Source organism: Nothobranchius furzeri, chromosome 18 (genome assembly GCF_043380555.1).
Source record: "Nothobranchius furzeri strain GRZ-AD chromosome 18, NfurGRZ-RIMD1, whole genome shotgun sequence".
Classification (NCBI taxonomy): domain Eukaryota; kingdom Metazoa; phylum Chordata; class Actinopteri; order Cyprinodontiformes; family Nothobranchiidae; genus Nothobranchius; species Nothobranchius furzeri.
The window spans coordinates 18,909,556-18,928,181 of NC_091758.1; the positions used below are offsets into that span (position 1 = coordinate 18,909,556).

An 18,626-nucleotide genomic window follows, 5' to 3' on the forward strand; every position below is an offset into this window, starting at 1 on the left:
TAGCTCTGGAACGAGCTGTTGTCTGTAATCACTTACTGCTTCATGGCAAAGGTTTTGACATAAGGTCAAAGGAGGTTGTTTCAAAAAGGCTTCTTTCCCGATTTGGCCGAACCGAGGTGTCAGCTGGAAACTGAGTTAATCGGGAAGTAAACTCTGTTTTATTACCACCATGTTATGATTCTGGCGAATCAGAATCTGACATGTTTGTTGATGTTTACCAAACATCCCTCAGAACCACACCTTCATCAGACACAAGAGTGTTCTAGTTCTGTGGATAAAGAATCTTTATGTGCAGTGGCGTTAACTTTAACCTTGTGTCATACGTGTATGAGAGTGTTAAATCAAACAGTACTGATCATGGTCAGAACAATATTCAGTTCATCTTCATAGATTTAGCACAGTGTAAGGTTATGAAGTTCATGGTTTTCAACTCCATACAGCTGGCCCCTGGGCACAATAACACCGTGTAGAAAAACCAAGGTCGGGTTGTTCCTCAGACTGTTTACATTCCAGGAGAAGAGTCCGAAGGAGAAGAAGAAGCTTTACTTAATCAAAGTACTTTATTTGTGATTAAAAATATTAAGCAAAACAGATGTTGATCAACAATAATCAAGTGAATGATCTGTGAAATAAATATGTCATTAATTATGTTTAATGAAACCAGGACTACGGCACAGACAGACTGACCCTCATCTCCATAGAAACGCATGACACATTGTTCCAACCAATCAGAGCTTTCGGCTGCCGTAGGAGAATCTGGCTTGTTGACTTAAAGTGTCCAATCCGCTTTACTAAAACTTATCAACAATTCAGAGATATAAAACAAGGCAACGCCATTTTAAGTCAGTTCCATCTTGACTTCAGTTCTATTCACCATCATCCTAAAGACAAGCGCAGCCTGGCCGGATGCGTTTTCTTTAAACTAAGAACTGTGAAACGGGAGATTTTCGTCGTTTAACAACCAGACGACGTCCTTTCAAAATAAGAGCACCTGCTGATGCCGCTGAACGGTACCGGGCCAACCCTCCAGACAGGCTTTGAAACGTTGTGATCGCTGCACCGACAGCTCCAGCGTACATCCGAGGTTTCCAGACCTGGCAATTCCTGATCTACTTGGGAGACCCCACTGGGTACGTACACGGCAAAATAGCGGCTCATGTCATCACTTTATAAGCCTCGTGATATCTAGTCATAACAAAGACGACCAGATTCGATTACGTCATCCTAGAGAATCTGAACCAGACACACACACTCACACACACGCACCAACACAACATCCGAATCCATTCTCATCCATCACAGAGTAGTCCTGGTAGATTGTTTAGAATTTATAATTCAGAAATTAAAGATTCTCAAACGATCCCATATCTCTCTTTTCTTGTCTCAAAGTCAATACAGAGTGTTTAATTAAACTCCCTGATGATAAAAACAGCCTATTCTTCTGTTTATAAAAGTGAACTACTAACAGTGTATTAAAATACAACTTTAGATAGTTACATCACTTTGATTCCGTTACAACAGATTACTCAAATATTTCATTCAACCATATTGTTCATTCTTCATAATTTTAACTGTTGACTTTTATTCTGAGAGAAATCCAGCAGGCTGAGATAAGGGAAAAGCTATTGTACGAAGAGCTTGGGGAAGAACACTTATTTCACAATCTCGTGTTCTGGACTGTCAACAAGCACTGTAGACTCTTTCTTGGTTCAGAAGATTAGAAAACACACAGAAGTAGATCTATTCCTGTGGATTAAAGGGTCACCATGTAGGTCAAAATATAGATGAAAATCGACCCTTTCTGGACGATACAAGGCTCACCACACACACACACACCTCAATATCGAGCCGAGACAATCCAATGAGTGGACTGTTTATGATCAGAGCTTTCCTGACGTGCTTTTGAGCAGACCGCATTACTCTTAACACACCACACACGGAAGGAATATCTGATAAGATTATCTTTAGAGTCGTTACAGTAATCAGAGACATTTATGAGATTCTGGAAGGGGAGAAATCTAAATTCAATTTTTCATTTACCTAAAGTTTTATGACAGAAGCCAAGGTCAGCTTGTACACTCGCCGGCCATTTACTCATCTATATTTGTTCAATTACTGTAACAATAAATCTAATCAACCAATCAGAAAGCAGCAGCTCAGTGTATTTAGATGACCTTCAGAAGTTCAAACAGCGTTCAGATGGGCTGGTCGAAGTTTTTCAGAAACTACTTGAAAATGTTCTGGGATTTGAACCCACAATCATCTCTAGGGTTCACAGAGAATGGTCTGAAGAGAGAAAACGTGTCGTGGTAATGAGATTACGTACCTTTTAGGAGAGACCTGTCTATCAAACAGCAGGTGGGAGAGAAGCTGAAACGGGGTCTGAAGCAAGACGAGTAGTGGATTCCCAAGTTTCACTTGGCTGCTCTGGTCTGAGAGAGGCAGAAAAAGGCCAAATCAGAACAAGATTAGGTAAGGAAACATTTATAATGCCATCAAAAGAAGAAATCCCAGGCCTATTTGGGATAAAAGAACGACTTTACCTTCTGAGGAGAGGCTCCGCACCAGCACGGACCCTAGTGTGTTAACGTAATCCAGGAAGCTGCGCACATAATCTGGTCTGGCTTCATCCCTTTCTGGTTCGAAGGGGCAGAGCTGGTCTAGAGAGCGAAGGAGCTGCTTCATGCTGGAGCGCACGGGATGAGCATCCAGCTCCGACTGCTTTAGACTGGCCTGTTCAACCAGCAGCGTCAGAAGTGCACTGCCAGCGCTGCCCTCTGCAACAGAAACACCAAAAAGAATCCGTAAAACCCTGTCGATACCATGGTCAGATCACACACGCCCAGCTGATGTGTGTGGCGCAGACCTGCAGCATCTGTAGCGGTGCTCAGGTGCTGCAGTGTGTTCTCCAGACGTTGGGTCAGACTGAGTCGTGCGGCAATGACGTCTTCGCTCAGCGTCGGGGAGCAACAGAGCAACACTTCCTGGATGCAGCAACCAAACGGGCTGCAAGCCACCTGGTCTTCCCCGGCAGCATCTGCACACAAGACTGGATCAGTGACAAGCTTTTCTCCATGGAGGATGAAAATATTTAAGATAAAGAAAAATTAAGACTGTTTGTGCATTCACCTGCTTTGATGGAGCCCTTAAGAGAGGCTGAATGATTTAGGATCTTGCTGATCTGTTGCAACACCATGGGAAATCCAGGGATCCCCTCAGAATGAGGCACTTTTCGGTCTACTTTCATTCCTTAGGAAGCGAACAAAGAGCAGGGATGAAAAACACGACATTAACACACCACCAACATTTTACCACAAAGACTCATCATACCTCGAGCCTCTAGGCTGCCGTGGAGCCGGCGCTCTGCTGTGTCCAGTAGCTGACGGGACGTTTTCCAGAGCTGACAGTGGCAACAAGCCAGGTCGAACACCACCATGGCTGCTGGGCTTAACTCTTCGAGCAGCGTGTAGAGGAGGCCCGAATCATCCGGGGAGCAGTGACTCAGCCAGAAGCCTTCCTCCAGGGAGCGGGAGGTGGTGCTGAGGAGACGCTCTGCTATGTCTGAGATGGAGTAGAAAGCAACTCCTGCAAGGAAACAACCAGAAGGGACAGAGATTGTCAACAGTCGTCATCTTCTGGCAATAAAAATAAGTTATTGCGCCAAAACAAATAAACAGCAGCAACAGAGAAGTTATAAATAATGATTTTACTTGTTTGAAAAAACAAAGTCAGACCTGCAGCAGCAGCACTTCCAATGGCCTGCAGCGTTGATCTGCTGCCCAGTCGACTCCTCCCTGTCCCCGCCACAGCTGCTGGTCCCAGGCCTTCTGAAGAAGATGAGGAGGAAGACATGGACTGACTTTCCATCTTCTGCTCCACCTGAGCCAGCTCCACCAGGACCTCTTTGTAGCGCTCCATGAAGACCAGCTCACCACAGCAGGCAGTCGCCTCCAGATCAAAAACCACAGACACCTGCAGAGCATCAAGGCATGACTGAGATACAGCTACCATGGTGGTGAGGGGGGGTTACAAGTGAAGTACAACAGATCCAAAGACCCAGTATGTTGCACACCTGATGTGCCTCCATGAAGTTTCCTCGCCGAATGCAGGACATCAGCAGTGACTCTGGAGGAGACAGCATGGCAGGGACCAGCCAGCTGTGAGCACCCCCACATGGACAAAACTCCAGCTCCACACACCCCGCCACCAGTCCTCCACCACTGTCTGACGGCGTAAAAAGAAGAATTACTCATTAAATAAATCTGAAGGTGCAGAAACCCCCATGATCCTGCAGAGCCCACCTGTCTGTGCCACCGGTCACATGTCACAACGGCGTGATACGTCATATTTGTGTAGTGGTTTTATGTTTTTGCCAAATGTAACTCAGTTTATGACGGCCCGTGGGCTTAAGAGACATGTAGAAGTCTGAAGGTTAATTTGGATGCATAATAGCAGGAAGCCGTGCTGTGATGCTCTTTCTAAAGGGAAGATGCCGCCGGTCCACTACAAACTGAGATGCCCCCCCCCATGACATCGTGTTTACACACGCTTGTATGCTCCAGACAAGCAAACTGATGCCTGGTTAACTCATCAGCAGCTCCCGACTCAACCTCGTAACTTTGTTAAATGACTAAATTATTATTTTAAATGAGGCTCTAATATGTGATACCTTTAAAAAATAAATAAATAAAGACTTGAGCTCCGAGTTACCTGATGCACTTGTGCTAACTTCTCCGTTATGTTTCTCCACAGAGGTTTGTCTCTCCACGGAGTGTCTCAGTTTCCTCCTCCTCCTGAAACTTGGGCGTTGGCTGCGTCCCAGGGGAGTGGCCGTGGAGCTGATCGTCGACATCTGCATCGGACTTTCTGAACCTGTAACGACAACCATTAAGAACACGCCATTTTAAACAGAGATTAAACCGAACAGAGGGTAAAGCAGCTCACCGTCTCTGACGCCTTGGTTGCTGGTGATAATTTGCAGCCTCCACTGAGCTTCTGCGGTACGTTTGGACAACCTCTGCAGGCGAGCTCCGAATGTGTCAGCGGTCACAGAGCAGCCGAGAATCTCCGCTGCCTCTGCCTCTCGAGGCAGCGCTCTCCCTGCTTCCTGACCCTCCTGCTCCCCTACCACGCACATGCCCTCCAGCCCTTCTTTCAGCAGCTTTAGAAAACCCTCCATGGCCGTCGCGTCCACCAAAAAACCCCTGCAGCCCTGAACGAGGTGTCCTAAATCCAGGCTCTGCCTCTCCCTTCTTCTGTGCTCAGTCGGATCCATACCAACTCTGGCCTCTGCTTCCACATTTTGATTTGTTGTGTCTGATTCATTCTCCGAGTGAGCATCCGTTTCTGTGTTTGACTCTGTCTGCTGCTGCTGGACAAAGTCAGAGGTGGACAGAAAGAGAAGGGAGAAGATGTTCTCCAGGAGCTCAAGGCGAAACATGGCAGGCACCGTCTCCAGATAGAGCTGACACTCTGACAGGTAGTGCTGGAACATTAAGCTGCAACCTGGGAAAAGACGATACAGACGGATCAGCTACCATTTCTATGCAGATGATTGTCAAATTAACCTGAAACTCAGTCAACAGCACTCGTCTGCTGTTTTGGTAGAACGCCTCTCTGAGGTCAGAACCTGGCTGTCCTCTAACTGCCTACGGTTAAATGACGGCCAGACAGAAGCCATGTTTTTAACCCCACCAACACATATGGTGCTACAGATGCACCCGCTCTCCCCTCACTCAGTCTTAAAACGCGTCACCAGCCTGGGTGTGAAACTCAACTCGGACCTCTCAATGACTTCACAAGTCAATGCCACTGTCAGGTCTTGCTTTTATCAACTTTGCTGCATCACACGGCTTAAATTCATCCTCAGACTCCCGCGTCTTGAATCTGTCATTCATACGTTCATTACCTTCCACCTGGATTACACCAACGCTGTGCTGATTAGGATTGTTGCACCCGCCTTGAGCAGACTACAGAAAGTTCAAAATGCTGCAGCTAGGTTCTTAACCAATTCCTACAGACGCATGCACATCTCACCCACCCTTGCTCATTTACACTGGCTCCTGGTGAAATTTAGAATGAACTTTTTGTTTACAAAGCTTTGAATGGTCCGCCTCCATCTCATCTGACTGAGCTGTTGACTCCATACACACTCACACGTTCCCTTCGATCGGCCGATCACCAGCTACTGGTTGTTCTGAAGGTCCGCTATAAATCACGGGGGAGCGTGCCTTTTCTCTTGCTGCACCCAAACTCTCTACCCATCCAAGTACGTTTGGCTCCATCCCTCAGTAGGTCCAAGTCTGCTCTTAAGACACATTTTTTCAGCATGGCCTACCTACTCTACACGATCTACTTCAGTAAATCCGCACGGCTCCAGTAGGCCGTGTCTTGCCTCTTAGGACTGTTTTACTTTTCCTGTTTAGCTTAACTCTGATTCATTCCCTCTTTCAGTTGCACCTTGGAATATTTTGTAGCTTTTTTGGTTTTATTGGTGCTGTTTTGAGCGGGTTTCATCCAGGTTCTCCCTTACCTGCCATAGCGATTTTACTTCTTCTCTTTGTCCTTTTAATCGTGTATTTTATGCTTTGGTTTTTATGCTTTTTAATTGTCCTTTAGTTTTTTGCTATTTTTCTGTTTTTGAGCCTTTGTCTTTTTATGTCCAGCACTTTGGTTAGCTGACATGCTATTTTAAACTGTGCTTTATAAATAAAATGGTATGGTAAAAACAAAACGTGACTTTTTCTAATCTCAACTCAGAGAAGTGAGATCCTAATCAGCATAAAGCAGGACAACAACATCTTTACCTTCAGAGGAGGTTTTGTTTTGGTCCATTTCTGCTTCTGAAGGGTGCTGATGCTGCAGAGACTCACACTCAGAGCAGTTTGAGTATTTGTGGAGGTTAACACAAAGGGCATAAACAGCATACTTCATGGCACAGAAGCCCTGGAACAAAACTACATTCCTCTCCACTCCCAGACCACCAGTCTCTACTGCAAGAAAGCAAAAGAAACAAATTCATCCTTTAGAATAAATCAAAGTTTCACTCAAATTCTAAATGAAGTAACAAAAGGTGGCTCTTGTGAACCTGTGGCAGGTAAACTTGGCAGTTGTAGCAGCTCTATTATCCTGTGTTCCTCATAACGAGCCAGTGGGGTCAGCGAGTGCAGGATGTAGAGAGCTGAGTGGTTTTCCAGAGTGTGGAGCTGAGCTAACAAGGCCTCTTCCGGTATCCCTCTGCACACAGAAACGCCACAAATAAAAATCACAAAGTCAGGATTCTGCTACAATCACAACCTCAAATAAAAAAATGCTTACGGATTGTTGGCTTCACACCATTCCAGTATCCCCAACTGAGATGTCAAAAGATGACAGAATTCCTGCAGAACGGTGTCATTAGCCGACGCCTGGAAGTGATGAAAATATAAACCAGGGCACCATTAATGTGAAGCAGCCATTCAGGTGGAGAAAAAAAACGAGGTTAGTTTGCTGAAACGAATAAAAGGTTCTGGTTTTGACCTGATCCTTATGCAGGATGCTGAGGAGAACCTGAGCAGAAGTCAGGCTCTGACAGTGAGTCCATCCGAGCAGCAGCAGCAGACGGGACAACGGCTGGAATTCCTGCTGCAGCAAACGTCTCAGCTGACTGAACTCCTCGTGTTTAATCAGGTCCAGCGCAGTGATCTACAGGGAGGAAACCATTTCATTCAATCACAGAATATTCTGAACCACGTTTATAAAAAGTCCCACTCACACGATCCCACTGAGGGGTTAACTCACCAAGACCTGCTCCAGGAAGTGCTTCCCACTATTAAGGCACTCAAAGAAGATGGTCTTCCAGGCGGACGGACGATCTTTGTGGCAACACAAGCTGAGAGTCAGCTTCTCTGCCTCGGGCAAATCCGCTGAAAAAGAAGATAGAAGAATAAAACGACAAATATGGAAGGCTGACTGTGTCTCTGCTTGGATGAGTACAATTCTGCTTAGTTTATTCAGGTAAGTCAGTCGAGAAAGCTCCCTTTTGTCACGGATTTGAAAACATTTTTTGTTGGCGCTTTGATTTCTGTCTTTTTGTAGGTTGGACCTGAAATCAGAGCCGATGGGTCAAAACATTTTTAGTTATGAAGGCGAAAGTTCATCTGCTGAAATGAAAACGACCAGTTTTCATTTTTGTTAAGTAAATTTATATGACACCCAAGATGAGCAGTAGGAGTGCACAAAGTAAACAACAACAACAACAGGGAAGATAAATACAGCAATAATATAGAACAGTCTTTATTAAAGAACAAGTTCACTCGTTTGTTTCAACACATTTGCAGCGGTCTCTTTTATAATAGAATGCCTTGTAAGTTGATCTTCGTGGGGAAAAAGCTCTGGAGCTCCTGTTTCAGGAAGCAGAAGTTGGCCGAAGGAGAGGGGAGCAGAAGACGGCAGGATTTGGACTCTTATGTCCTACAATTGGGATATCTTGTTTCTGATTGGCTAACAGCAAAGCAACTCTACCACTGGCCCTGTTTGCTTCACAACGTTGATGTTTTAACTCCACAAATAACACAAGCCTGAAGGAGTTCTGCTGTGTGGTGGATTAGCTAATGCTAATGGTTAGCTTCTAACAACGAGATGTGCTCTGCTCTCTCCTGGATGCTAAATCAACAACAGCCTTCCCCATAGTGACTCAGTATGGGTGAGTCCATGAATGCTAACCTGACATTATGACGTGCTAATATCAGGCTTTTTTTTTATTTGAGCGTTTCCCTGTCGATTTTCTTTCAGAAGCTAATGCAGGAAATAGGGGTAGAAGACTTTTTTCACATTTACCCTGTATTTTAAACTCAGAGTGGCCAATCATAACAAAAAAAGTGCTGGTGGGGGTCGGAGGGACCGGCGGCGCCGATGCTCAGCAGCCTCGCCTCTGTCAGTGCACCCCAGGGCAGCTGTGGCTACATTGTAGCTCATCCCACCAGTGTGTGAATGTGTGTGTGAACTGGTGATTGTGTTGTAAAGCGCCTTGGGGGGTTCCAGGACTCTAGAAGGCGCTGTATCAAATACAGGCCATTTACCATTTAAAAGTTTCTGTACATTCCTGATTGGCTGCAAATAGCAAAACAGTGGAAATTAGAACTAAACCACATGTTTAATCATCTAGATTGTAATCTCACCATAGATTATATTTTTGAATGTAATTTGAAAAAGTGCTGATATGACAACCCATTCGCCATCGATGGTGTACACAGTACTGACACAAGATATCTACATGTGTGTCGGGCATCGGCGTAAACAAAGGCACCGGTAAACCTAGCATGCATGTTTTTAGTCTGTGGGAGATAATCCACTCATGCATGAGGAGAACACGATAAGTCCACGTAGAAAGGCTGCCGTTGGGTTTCAAACCCGCAACTCTTCTTGTTTGAGCCAATCGAGCTTCTAGCTGATGTAACCTGCACAAAGAATTTAAAGCATCTTCTAATTCAGTAGCTTATGGTCTACTGGTAGCATGAAAACATCTGCTACTGCTTTATGTAAGTGAGGGCACAGCTCTGATTGTTCTTTAGTCCGGGAATGAGATTTTTTTTCCTGCATCAAAACAGTTTTTATAGCAGGAACGCACAGGCAGACACCTCGTTTACCGCCTCTGGCAGTCAGGAGAGGATGAACCAGAGCAATGTTGTTAGACTGCATGTCAGCATGTGTGCATAAAATAAAAATCTGGTTTCCACTTCCTTATTTGTGAGATGCAATAACTGAAGCTGTGACAGCGTTCTGAACAGATCATCACATAACCTAATACCTACAAAACAGCACAGCTGTAAGCTCCTTATTTGGGAACAGATTTTCTAAATTAAAAATAGGTTTAGGTATAGAAGCAAAATGAATATCTAAGCTCAGACTTTCTAAATATCTGGTTAAATCAAAATTATGCAGCAGCAAAAACAGAAGTGAGAATAAAAAGGGGAAAGAAAGTCAACATTCTTCCTCAGCAATGATAAACGAGAAGATTAGCAGTCAAAAACTTCAAGTTTCTGTGGCAAAACTAGCCAAACTCTAAAGTAAACACATATATCCATAACGATTTTAAGACATGATAAAAGGGTTTTGTTTAAGTCAAACGCCACATCTTCAAATATTTATTCAACCGATTTAGTCAAGAGCATTTAAAAAGGGAACACGTTCTCATCAGCACTTCTTTTCTACACAGAAGTGGATTAAAATGATGAAAAGCGTCAAAAAGTAGGAGAAAAATAAGAATCATCTGACTCAAACCATGTGAGGTCAGTGAATCACGTTTATGTTCATGTTCAGATGGCGCCTTATTCCAGATGAAACATATTTTTAATTCAATTTCACTAAACATGTTAGGGGCATCTGACATCGGTTAGAAAAGCTCATCAGTAAATAAGATTTTTTACTCTTGAAGTTGAAAGAACGCAATTTCACCTCGTGTCTGGTGCATAGAATAAAACTACCGCCGTGTCAGCGGACAGGGATTGGTTTCTGTCGGAAACTGAAGCAGGCTGCTTTACGCCACACTTCTCACCTCGTGTTTCAGGTGCGTTTCTCAGCAGATGGTCTCTCTGCAGCCTCAGAGCCGTTGAGCAGTACACAGAGAGCAGGGTGTCGCACCGGGGGCGAAGCAAAGAGCCGAGAATCCTCTCCTCCTGCAGGGGGCCGTCTCTGGCTGCCCACAGCGTCTCACACAGCGTTTCCAACTGTCCATCACTCCTAGGGGAGCACCACGGCAGCAGAGAGAGCACGGAGTAAATCTCCTCCACCCATTCATGTCTTCCTTCTGGCTTCCCGAGCTTCTTCATCAAGTGTTGGATGAAGGTGTGCTGCAGAGCATGGCCTTCTGTGCACGACTGGTCCTGCAGGACACGGAGAAAAGGGAAAATGATCTGAAGTCGTGCCAGAAAGGCGATGATTTGGGCTTGTTTAAAGTCACAAATGTGGACTTCCTTGTTTTCATTCAGCAAATGTTATTAAACCAGCATTATCTTCTAATTTCACCTGAAAGAAATGTGCTAACGTCTGAGCAAGTCGTGGCTTCTTTTTCTCCAACAGTGTTTGGATGGAAGACTTAACAGCAGCATCATCTCTTCTCTCCTCAGACCGCAGGGCCAAGAAAGCCTCGTGCAACTCCTGCCACAAAAATAATATCCATGAAGCAAAAACAAACAAGAATGTTTTGTTAGTAGATGATTATCTGTTTTAATAAAACTCAAACCTGAAGATGAGTGTCCGTTAGGCCCTCTGAGCCCAGCTCCTCCAGGAGAAGCAGAAACTCTAGCTCTTGTTTGATGTGAGGAGGAATCTGAGGAGGGAAAATGGTCAAATTCACTCTTCTGCAACACACTAGAGTTGTGGTGTTTAACGAATTAGTTATAAGAAATAAACAAGAAACATTTGAGATTTTAATTGCAGTAAAAGTGAAACTTTTTTTCTTCCATCTTTAAGGTTTACCCGCTCTTTTGTCCACTTTTCCAAAACCTGCAGCCAAAACCAGGCCAGCTTGTGAGGACTTCCAATAGGCCCCCATCTACAATAAAACATCCATACAGATTTATCACATATCAATCACAGAAAGGTAAACAAACACATATGCATTATTTACATGTGACTTACTTTAACCTGTAAGGATGGCAGATAATAGCTTTGATGATGTCTTGCAGCTCCTCTGAAAGCCCTCCAACTGAATTAACAAGCTGTGGCACACAAGCACTCGCCAGCTCCCACTCCCCATGCTGCAGGCACCTTTTGAAATACTCAAAGAGGTCACGGACAGAAGTCTCCGCTTCACAACCGAAAGGATGCATGCTCATTTTGGCGGAGTAATCACAGCTGAAGAGGCATCTTAAGTCCGACACAAATAAGGAGACTCTTGGGAGCTTTTTTCCACCTGAAAAACAAAGAAGAAAAGAAGCTTGAACTCCCCAACTAACATGTAATAACATCAGGTTTCCTTTCTGGTTAAAATTAGAGTATGTCATTAGTTTTAGAACATTAACAAACAGATTTTAGTTACATCTTTAAATTGTTTTTTCTGGCAATAAAAAGTAATGTGTGTAAGAGTGAATCTGCAGGGACTTTAGTTAGGCGCTCTTATGTAGGGCAATTCTAAACCTGCTGTAAAAATCATACAGAAAAATAAAAGCATTGTTTCTGGTACTCTGGTTTATGTTCTCTTTAAATATGATTCACGTTTTCACAATAAAAAGCACAGTCTGGTAAAAAATTAACCAATTCATGATTCATGCTTTATTTTTTTATTGTTTTAAGCTTCAGAGAAGTAGCTAATCTGATCCCAATGGCTCTGGAACAGATTTTTGTACTGCATAACTCAATATTTGACATTTTATTTGATAATGATTTCAGTCATCTACATTACTGTAAGCTGATTGCAAAAATCTAAACAAAATCTGCATCACAACTATGAACGTTAGCATTTATCTTTGGAATTAAACGATGAGAAATTAAATTAACTTTGTTTTATTAAATGTGTTTATAAGAAGCTACTTATATTAACATAATTTTTAATTTTCTCTTTAGATGTGACAGCTATTCCTCTGGTAGCTTCGCATGTTATGATCGACAAGTCAGCTAACTTCCGTAACAGCAAGCGGGGACACTTATTTACACACATTTATAACGATAATAAGTTTGTTAGTAAGAAAAAAATGTGACTTACTCATTTTATGAGCTGTTTCCCACTCAAATCACAATATCTGCTCGACATATCGCTTCTCTCAGTGTTATGCTAACTACATAACGATGGTCATGTGACTAAATCAGCTGATTCCCCGCGGCTGATTGGCCAAACGTTGTCACAGAGTGGGCGTGGTATCGAAGCACATTTTGAAATTGATGCCTTCGTGTGTACTCGGAAAAATTTTATTACTTCTTAAATGTAGATAAAAAAGAACTACAAGTTTTTTTTTGTGCCTTCAATCAGGGTCGTTATTTCTGATTGTAGCGCAAATGTTTGAGATAGACTTCGCATTTATTTGTACTAAAGGCTTTTTGCCGGATATACTTTATGTTTCCTTGTAATAGAAATGTTTCCTGATAAATTCAAACAATGGAGTTTGTTGAAGTGAGCGATTGTCATTGAACGTATCCTGTAACGGGTTGATTTGCACCGAAAATGCTAACACGGCAATTCGGCAAATAAAGGCAGAACACTCCTGGGATTTCGTGAAAACATACATGAAACAATGCATACATTTAAAACATCTGGAATGATTTATATGTGACCGTTTAGCCAACATTGATCCCCTCCTCTGTGTTTTCCTCCTCCATCATCACCAGTTTCCAAGGCAACAGGCGGGGTTGGCCGGCTGGATGCTGAGCCCATCAGTCCTCGTTCAGTATCACTGCTCAAAACCTGCTCTGCATCACGCACGAATGGAAGACCAGGACAAGAAAGAACAAGTAGGTAGCCTCACGCTTGACTTTGTTCTGCTAGGCGTACATAGCAAACAGCTACAAATGAATACCTGACAATGGAGAATAACTATCACAGAAGAATTAGCACAGCTGATTGTTTGTGATCCAGATCAACGAAGCTATTGTTCCTGTCGGTACTCCAGATTGAGACACGTCATAAGTAAGAGATGTCAGGAAAAGGAGAGGGCCACATTTAGACATCAGCTTGTAAAAGGGCTGCAGGAGTTATCTATCATGAGTCTGATCCTTCTAAATCCCTGTTTCACAGAATGGGTACACCGGAGAGATAAAAGGAGGGATGCGGCCTTCAATGAAACTGGTTATTATGGGAATTGTTGACAAGAAGCCTAAAAGGTTGGTGCTCACACCTGTTCTGTTCTTCAGGGTCGTTGTTACCATCAGTACAGGTTGCTGCTGCACATATATACAGCAAATTAAAACAAACCAATCAATCAACCAATTAATCTATCAATCAATCAGTCAGTCAGTCAAGGTGTTTCACAAAAAATAAAACAATAATAATATGAACTGTAACTAAATGAATTAAACTCATGATTAATCAATCCAATAACCTGAAGCAAAATAGAATAACATTTGAAATGAATAACAATAGAGTGTAATTAATTGGAAATTTATCTTAGTCATCCAGAAAAATTGCAAGAAATAAAACAAGTAGTTGGCTGAGTGCAAAACAACCTGTTTCAGTTAAAGAGTTATTACAATAGATTACCAAGCTCATAAAATGTTTTGTGCCACTTTCATTTCTTCTCATTGCTTGTTGAAACTCTTGGAACCTTGTTAAGATCCAGCAATGCGAAATTGGATTTTTTGCCATTTTTCAAGTGGTCTTAAACTTTTTATCAGGACTGTATCTTACTGTCCATTTTCTCATGGGAAACTGCCTTTATGAAGTTGATCTTTTCCCCCTAGTTTGGATTATTCTGTGGATATTCAGGAGAAAATGGTAAATCCTGTGATCTTACATCCCTGCGGACAGTTTTTAGTTGCCAACATCTGCATGCATCTTTTTAAAACTCATTAGCAGACTTCACTGAATTAAAATGAACAAATGTAGAACTATAACTTTTTAGCAAAAGAACAAACTGCTCAAAATAAATACTTTAGAAATATACAGGCACTCTTTTGAGATTCTTGATCATATTGAATTTAACCCAACCTAAAATCCCTTGAGGATCTTTATAAAGAAAGTCAAATAAAACATATAAATTAAAATAAATCCCTGATCTAAGCAGCTGAACTTCCTCTGCATCTGGGCTCAGCTGTGGAGATAAAGCTTCATCATCAGAGGGAGGTCCTCATCAAAGAGTCAGCAGAGGTAGCTCAGGCAGCTGATTGAAATCTGTCTGTCAGTTTCTTTTCTTTAAAGATTTTTCAGGCTAGCTAGTCCTTCATGTGGAAGATCCAAGGGCAGACCTAGAATCTGCTGGAGGTATTATCCTCTGTGGCCTGGGAATACCCTGGGATCCCTCCAGGGGAGCTGGAGAGTGATAGGGAGATGGTACGGGTCTTTGGGTCTTTACATATGTGACCAGTTCTTCAGCCTAAAATTAAAATAATTTCAGAACAAATGACAAAATCAGCCCTCTAAATGAGCACTGTTTAAAAAATACTAATAAACATGAAAGACAAATGGAGAATTTGTCAAATGTTTGTTAAAAATGTCTTGTAAAAAGGAAAAATAGGGATAAAACTGTGTTTGATGCAAAAAAGTCAAGGTGATTCTTTCGGTTTTAGTTGAACAACCCAATCAGCATTTTTTCATCAGTTCAATAATGTCTTAAAAACTTGTTTTCCTTCTAAATATTACAAATGACACTAAATCATGGTTGAAAAAGAACTGTGTGCATTCTGTGGCAGAAACAAACCAACAATTAGATTTGTTTCTTCAATTCTTTATTACAACACTGCAAGACCACAAGATGTCACTACTTTACTATTAAATCCTGGAGGAGGAGCAAAGCTCACTGAGAATCTGTACTGTTTTGTGCACCATGTTGATGTGTCCCTGATGTTTGTGCGCCCGCCGCAGCATCGAGGTGATTCTGTCAGCAAAGCCTCAGGAGGAGGAGGAGGAGCCAGCGGGCGATGTGGGCCTGCAGATGAAGGTCAGCTTTATGGATAAGGCCGTCCAACGCAATGCCTGTTTGGCTGGGAAGTGGGGTCCTTGTGAAAACACTCTCTCCTTCTTTCCTTTTGCACCTGGAGAAGCCTTCAAGGTACTTTTACTATCCCGTTATCTGATGCATGTGCTTTAGTATTGTAATCTGTGCAAAATTTAATTTGAAACCAGCTTTTTATTTCTGGGTGTACATTATGTTAGGACTTTTAGATAATTTTCAGCCAATTTTAAGTGTGTTTCCATGTAAAAATTATAAGTTAGCTTCCTGAATGGTTTTGGACTGTTGAGATATCTGCAGCTCTGAGGCCTATTGTGTTGTTTTTTTTTTTAGTTTGTTAGTTTTGTTTATTTGTTGGTCCCTCTGCAGCAGCTCTTTAGACTTAGTGAGAAATAATTTTTAAAAAGAAAACTTTTTTCAATGGAGCAGGTTCATTCTAAGATAGCCTGGTTCCCACTTTTACTAGCTCCGTGTCAAATACAACCATTTTATACACAAATACACTGCAAAAACGAATTTATAGGAAGGTAAAAATAAAACAAATTTTTTGACATTTTATCCTATTTTTTATCTAAAAGGAAAATACTGCATTAGTGAAACTAAGGTAAATATTAGTAATTGTAATTCTTGCTTTGAGTAAATAAAATATCTTTGGCAAATGAGTAATCAAAAGTTGCTTGGCTACTTAACGAGCGAAAAAAGTTAATTGTTATTTAAAGGAATTCTAGCCAAGCAAGTTTCGCTTACGTTAATGGCAAATTCTTTTCAGGTAATGCAATTTTTCTAGAGAAAATAATCTTTTTTAATTTTTAGAATAAAAATGAGATAAATTGTCTAAAATTCAGTTTTTATTTTTTTAGAAATCAATTTTTGCAGTGAGAAAATATGCGATTTTTCTTTCATTACAATTGAAACAAAAAATAAATGATCATTGACCCGCACTTGTTTAGCACCTTTCAAAGTCAGAGGACTCCAAAGCCCTTTACACTACAGTGTATAATTCATTCATTCATTCATTCATTCATTCATTCATTCATTCATTCATTCATTCACACACTGATGAGCTACAATGTAGCCACAGCTGCCCTGGGGAACATCGACAAAAGCGAAGCTGTCCAGTCCTTCTGACCACCACCAGCAATGAAGAAGAAGTAGGAGAAGAAAAGATCCTTTCTGTAGCACCTCTCAAGAGAAAAACACGAGGCGCTTCACAAAAACAAATACATGTAAAATATAAACAAATAATTTAGAAAATAATTTAAATGTTATTTAAATGAGCAAAAAATTGACAATTGTGATTAAAAAATGTAAAGAAAGAGAGAGAGTGAACAGGAAAGAGGGAAATCAGTGGTCCTGAGGAAGGTGGAATAGGTAGGGAGAGCAGAACAAGGAGAGGGTGATGAAGGTCACACCAAAACCAGCTTGAACAAGTGAGTCTGCAGCTGCTTTTTAAAGGAGACCACTGAGTCCACTGATCTCAGGCTCAGGGGGAGAGAGGTCCAGAGTCTGGGGGCCACAGCAGCAGAATTCTCTGTTTAGACCTAGGATTGAGCCTGCAACCTTCTGATTACTGGACAACCCACTCAACCTCCTGATCTACTGCTTCCCACAAATAAAGGCTTGCCTCTAATTTAAAAAAAAAACATAAAAGTTTGGCCTACTTTATTTTCCAGAAGTTCTCCACTCATAATTAGACTTCCAACATATTTTAGGTACATTTTTCAGCTCAGCATTTTATTTATCTGGATAAAAGATTCTTTAAAGGTTGCAGGTCTCTGATTAATCCAAATACACCAAAATGCAATGTCACTGTCATTAATGAGTCGATATTTCACAGCAGTTCATGGACATACATCTGCTGATGTTGAACTCCTGTTGCACAGAAAGGGCTACATTTTACTGCTGCTGCTAATCACGTAAATAACCTTGTTACATGTAATTATGGGAAACTAATACGGGAATAATGTTGGGATGTATGGATTTGATTTAGGGAACTGAAGCTGTTTGAAACTGTCAGCTCTGTTAGACAAACTCTTGTAGCCAACATGTAGGTTATTAATATTTGTAACACACACACACACACACACACACACACACACACGCGCACACACGCACACACACACGCACACGCACGCACGCACACACACACACACACACACACAAAGATTAACTTAAAAATCTTATAATAAAAGTTGCACCTTAGGCAACGCTTTTACAAACTTCCCTAAGTGACAGTTCCTGTGGTTTAGACTGGTTCACAATAACTAAATTCTGACTAAACATGTGAAAGCCCTTGTTCTGGCATTCATACAGTTTGAACTGAAGTCAGCTCTTACCAGTGCTTTGTTATTATCTGAGAAACACACATGCCAGGACACGAAAAACACCGACTAAGAAACAAAATGCAACTCACAACTTTTTTGATGAGAGCTGATTCTACGTGCCCTCTGACCCGTAGATGGAGATCGTTTGTGAGCACCAGCAGTTCCGTATCTTGGTGGACGGTCAGCCTCTGTGTGGCTTCAACCACCGGCTCTCCCATCTCGCCTCCCTCACCTCCTTACGGGTCTTTGGGGACCTCCAGCTCACCAAGGTGGCCTAACACCAGCTTCCCACCCACTTCAGACCGCCTTGTGACAGCAAATGCCGCATTAGACTAGACTAGAACTCCTTTTTCAGAGAATAAAACCACCCATCATGGGAATGATGTGTTTCTGTTTATTAATTTTTTTTACATCTGTCTCGTAACCCTGCAAGTGCCTTCGCTAAAACGACCCATGTGGAGACTTGAAGATGCTGACTGAATTTCAGCGATGAGGAATGTGATGTGAGTAGTGCTGTAAGCGACCTGATTGTCTCCTCTAAGGAAATACACGTGCAGCAGACTTAAAGAGCCACTAAGATGTTCTGCACAAGTCACTTAGGAAGAAACTTTCATTTGTTTGAGTTCATCTTTGGAAGCACTTACATTTACAAGCACGTAGAAGTATTAATGTCCATGTTTAAAACAGCTGTAACGAGTAAATCAACAATGTGCATGCAATGTTG

The 18,626-nt window shown here is 42.0% G+C and overlaps 2 protein-coding genes across 2 annotated transcripts in view; one reads left to right on the plus strand and one right to left on the minus strand.

Moving 5' to 3' along the window:
* Nucleotides 1-12,776, minus strand: part of zfyve26 (zinc finger, FYVE domain containing 26) — a 28,661-nt gene extending 15,885 nt beyond the window's left edge. The window contains exons 1-20 of the mRNA XM_015969457.3: nucleotides 12,683-12,776; nucleotides 11,620-11,893; nucleotides 11,458-11,533; nucleotides 11,222-11,308; nucleotides 11,005-11,136; nucleotides 10,535-10,862; nucleotides 7,780-7,904; nucleotides 7,519-7,683; nucleotides 7,318-7,406; nucleotides 7,088-7,236; nucleotides 6,807-6,992; nucleotides 4,945-5,505; nucleotides 4,711-4,872; nucleotides 4,073-4,224; nucleotides 3,735-3,972; nucleotides 3,331-3,585; nucleotides 3,130-3,249; nucleotides 2,867-3,037; nucleotides 2,544-2,777; nucleotides 2,327-2,432 (exon numbers count right to left, since the gene is read on the minus strand). Coding sequence (XP_015824943.3) covers nucleotides 2,327-2,432; nucleotides 2,544-2,777; nucleotides 2,867-3,037; nucleotides 3,130-3,249; nucleotides 3,331-3,585; nucleotides 3,735-3,972; nucleotides 4,073-4,224; nucleotides 4,711-4,872; nucleotides 4,945-5,505; nucleotides 6,807-6,992; nucleotides 7,088-7,236; nucleotides 7,318-7,406; nucleotides 7,519-7,683; nucleotides 7,780-7,904; nucleotides 10,535-10,862; nucleotides 11,005-11,136; nucleotides 11,222-11,308; nucleotides 11,458-11,533; nucleotides 11,620-11,893; nucleotides 12,683-12,686 — 3,614 coding nt within the window. The 5' untranslated portion in view covers nucleotides 12,687-12,776. The remainder of the gene's footprint in view (nucleotides 1-2,326; nucleotides 2,433-2,543; nucleotides 2,778-2,866; nucleotides 3,038-3,129; nucleotides 3,250-3,330; nucleotides 3,586-3,734; nucleotides 3,973-4,072; nucleotides 4,225-4,710; nucleotides 4,873-4,944; nucleotides 5,506-6,806; nucleotides 6,993-7,087; nucleotides 7,237-7,317; nucleotides 7,407-7,518; nucleotides 7,684-7,779; nucleotides 7,905-10,534; nucleotides 10,863-11,004; nucleotides 11,137-11,221; nucleotides 11,309-11,457; nucleotides 11,534-11,619; nucleotides 11,894-12,682) is intronic.
* Nucleotides 12,777-13,201: 425 nt separating this feature from the next.
* si:ch211-10a23.2 (Galectin-related protein A-like) lies at nucleotides 13,202-18,282 on the plus strand. Its single transcript, XM_015969458.3, has 4 exons — nucleotides 13,202-13,425; nucleotides 13,709-13,794; nucleotides 15,491-15,677; nucleotides 18,037-18,282. The coding sequence occupies exons 1-4, from the start codon at nucleotides 13,336-13,338 to the stop codon at nucleotides 18,178-18,180; spliced, it is 507 nt and encodes a 168-aa protein (XP_015824944.1). The 5' UTR covers nucleotides 13,202-13,335; the 3' UTR covers nucleotides 18,181-18,282.
* The last annotated feature ends 344 nt before the right edge of the window (nucleotides 18,283-18,626 follow it).

Coding starts and splice junctions, on each gene's coding strand:
- si:ch211-10a23.2 (XM_015969458.3), top strand. CDS start 13,336: ATGCTGAGCCCATCAGTCCTCGTTCAGTATCACTGCTCAAAACCTGCT. Junction 13,426..13,708: donor ACCAGGACAAGAAAGAACAA/GTAGGTAGCCTC, acceptor CCTGTTTCACAG/AATGGGTACACCGGAGAGAT. Junction 15,678..18,036: donor CACCTGGAGAAGCCTTCAAG/GTACTTTTACTA, acceptor TCTGACCCGTAG/ATGGAGATCGTTTGTGAGCA.